Genomic DNA, 3,181 nt, shown 5'->3' on the forward strand with positions numbered 1-3,181 from the left:
CAGAAATCCATCTGCCTCTGCCTCCCAAGTGCTGGGATTAAAGGCATGCGCCACCACTGCCTGGCCAAAAGATTGCATTTAAAGACAAGGTTTTGCCGGCCAATGGTGGCACACGCCTTTAATCCCAGCACTTGGGAGGCAGAGACAGGTGGATTTCTGAGTTTGAGGCCAGCTTGGTCTACAGAGTGAGTTCCAGGACAGCCAGGGCTACACAGAGAAACCCTGTCTCGAAAAAACAAAAATAAATAAATAAATAAATAAATAAATAAATACAAGGTTTCTACATTTTTTAAGCAAATATTATAACATAAAGAATATTACATTTAATATTCTTTAGGAGTAAAGGGTGCCTCAAACCCCAAAGACCCAGCTTCACTATTTTTTTACATCCCTTTTAGAACTGCCAGACTGAACTGTACAAGGAACCAAGCAGGAATGCACAAGACAGAAAACAAGGAACAGGGAACAACCAATGCCTCACCTCTTCCAGATAAAAGGATGTTGGATATATTTTGTTAGTTAATTTCCAGCACTCAGCCTGCTGCCAGTCCAGCACTGTCCGTCTCCGGTCAAGGTGAGCCCACGCAATTCTTCGAGTACCAAAAACAACAGATACGATACTATTAACTGCCTGAGGGAAAAGAGCTGATTTGATTACAAGTGTAGATGTCTTACAACTATAAACCTACAAAGTCAAAATGCCCAACAAGTTTAGGTGATCAAAGTTTATTTACAAGATGGGTGTGGTGGCCAGTCTTTAGGGAAAAACAAAAAATTATATCTGTTTCTCACTATCTTTCAAGAAGTATTTTAAAAGCAAGCCTTTTGGAGGGTGGGGTTTGAGACCAAGGTTCTGGGTGGTCTGGCTGTCCTGGATCTCCCTCTCTCTGCCAACAACCATTCAGCTCGCGCGCGTGTGTGTGTGTGTCCGTCCATCCTGCTTTTGCCCCCTTGACTGATTGTGACCTTTAAAATGAACTTTTTTTTTTCCTCCCCAAGCTGCTTTTGGTCATTATCTTTTATCACATCAACAGAAAGCAAAGACACTTTGCTCCTTCCCACCAAGTCAAAGACCTGAGTTTAATCCCTGGGATCCGAGTGGGGGAAGGAAGAACTGAATTCATATTATCCTGACGTCCCGCACACATACGCTGGTGTGCTCACACGTTGCAAACACACAGAAGTAAATAGACATAATGGAAAAGGCAGAGCAACATCTGAAAATAAGGACCTTCTGATTTACTGTGCATGAACGTTACTACTAAACCACTTTTTTATTTATGTATCTTTTCTTTTTTTTATTTTTATTTCTATTTTTTTCTTGGTTTTTCAAGACAGGGTTTTGCAGTATAATAGTCCTGACTGTCCTGAAGATCAGGCTGGCCTCAAAACTCACAGGGATCCATCAGTCTCTGTCTTCCTTGTTCTGGGATTAAAGGTGTGAACTGTCATGCCTGGCTTTATTTATTTACTTATTTATTTATTTATTATTAAAACTGTTTTTGGGGTGGTGGTGGTGGTGGCGGCGGCAGCGGTGGCGGCGGCAGCACACACCTTTAATCCCAGCACTTGGGAGGCAGAGGCAAATGGATTTCTAAGTTCCAGGACAGCCTGGTCTACAGAGTGAGTTTCAGGACAGCCAAGGCTACACAGAGAAACCCTGTCTCGAAAAACCAAAAAAAAATTAAAAATAGGGGTCAGTTAGAAAGCTCAGCAGGAACTTTCCACTCCACCACTCCATTGACTCCAGCACTCAGACAGCAGAGGCAGGTGGGTTTCTAAGTTCAAGGGCAGCCTGGTCTACAAACCAAGTTCCAGGACAGCCAGGGCTACACAGAGAAAACCAAAAACTTTAAAAATGAGATGCTCAGCTGGTAAAGGTACATGCCACCAAGGCTGACAACCTGAGTTCTATCTATCAGGCAACGGGCACCCACACACATACACAATGACAATAATGACTAAAATGATTATAATAAAAACTAAGCCTTGTGTAGACATACTTCATCATTCCAGAAAGCCATCTCTTTCCCGCCAGCCTAATTTCTCTCTTCCAAGTTGAGCTTTCAGCAAGCTTTCCCCAAATCCTTCCTCACAGCATTCCCTCCAGTCACCTGCTAGTTATCAGTAACTTTCATTTTGTGCAACAATCACCCAGTAATATGAGTGTATCCAGATTCCCAACTAAACCTAAAGGATCTTATTTTGGGCTGGTGAGATGAATCAGAAGGCTGGAGTTCTGCAACCAAGCCTAACAAGAACACACACAGCATAAGGAAAAGAACTGACTCTTGAAAGCTTTCCTCTCTGACTGTGAGTGTCCACACACACACACAAACACACACACACACACACACACACACACACACACATAAAATTAGAAATAAAACAAAAACCTCATCTCTCACCCACTACTGGGAACAGTGCTTTCCAGAGTAAGTTCTCAAAGGGTAGCTGGTCAGGGGGAGAATGTACCTTAAGTCTCTCTTTCTCTACACCTGGCTTGATGAACTTTCTCAGCAGCCACTGTTCCTGTGACTTTTTTCTCCGTTTATTCTCTGGACAGAGAATGGAGTTACAGACTTCAACCGCAGTTTTATATTGGATCAAGGGCACGCCTATCAAATTCTCCAAACTCTGAAATGGTCCAAACTTCTTTCTGTGTTCTACAATATTGACGGACTTTCTTCCTCGAAGCAGCCTGAAAGCTTCCAGTTCTTTACCAGAAGCTGTATTCAACACTTGTAAGATAGAAGCCTGCTGCTCCGGGGAGAAGAGCCTGTCCAGTGCACTCCTGGATTCCTTTCCATCTGTGTCACAGGCAGCAATACTGGCAACAAGTTTCTCAGGTGCAGTGGATTTTCTCCAAGAGCAGATGTTATTTAGGACTGGAGGCAGGGAAGAGTACTCTGGGACTGGAAACCATCTCCTCCTCCCTAAAAGGGAAGTTTAAATTAGAATATTCTCCTTTGAGGGCTAATTCCCAAGCTTGTGTAGCTAGACAGGCTTGCACACAAACCACATTATCATACAGAGAATTCTTTTTAAAAGGAGTGTAGAGCTGGTTGTAGTTGTGCACACCTTTAATCCCATCACTGGGAAGGCACAAGCAGAAGGATCTCTGAGTTCAAGAACAGCCTGGTCTACAGGTGAGTTCCAGAACAGCCAGGACTGCACAGAG

The 3,181-nt window shown here is 43.3% G+C and overlaps 1 protein-coding gene across 1 annotated transcript in view; it reads right to left on the reverse strand.

The window, feature by feature from the left end:
• The window catches only part of Tefm (transcription elongation factor, mitochondrial), a 5,706-nt gene that overhangs the window by 917 nt on the left and 1,608 nt on the right, over positions 1–3,181 (reverse strand). The window contains exons 2-3 of the mRNA XM_031353694.1: positions 2,476–2,936; positions 482–631 (exon numbers count right to left, since the gene is read on the reverse strand). Coding sequence (XP_031209554.1) covers positions 482–631; positions 2,476–2,936 — 611 coding nt within the window. The remainder of the gene's footprint in view (positions 1–481; positions 632–2,475; positions 2,937–3,181) is intronic.

Source organism: Mastomys coucha, unplaced genomic scaffold (genome assembly GCF_008632895.1).
Source record: "Mastomys coucha isolate ucsf_1 unplaced genomic scaffold, UCSF_Mcou_1 pScaffold5, whole genome shotgun sequence".
Classification (NCBI taxonomy): domain Eukaryota; kingdom Metazoa; phylum Chordata; class Mammalia; order Rodentia; family Muridae; genus Mastomys; species Mastomys coucha.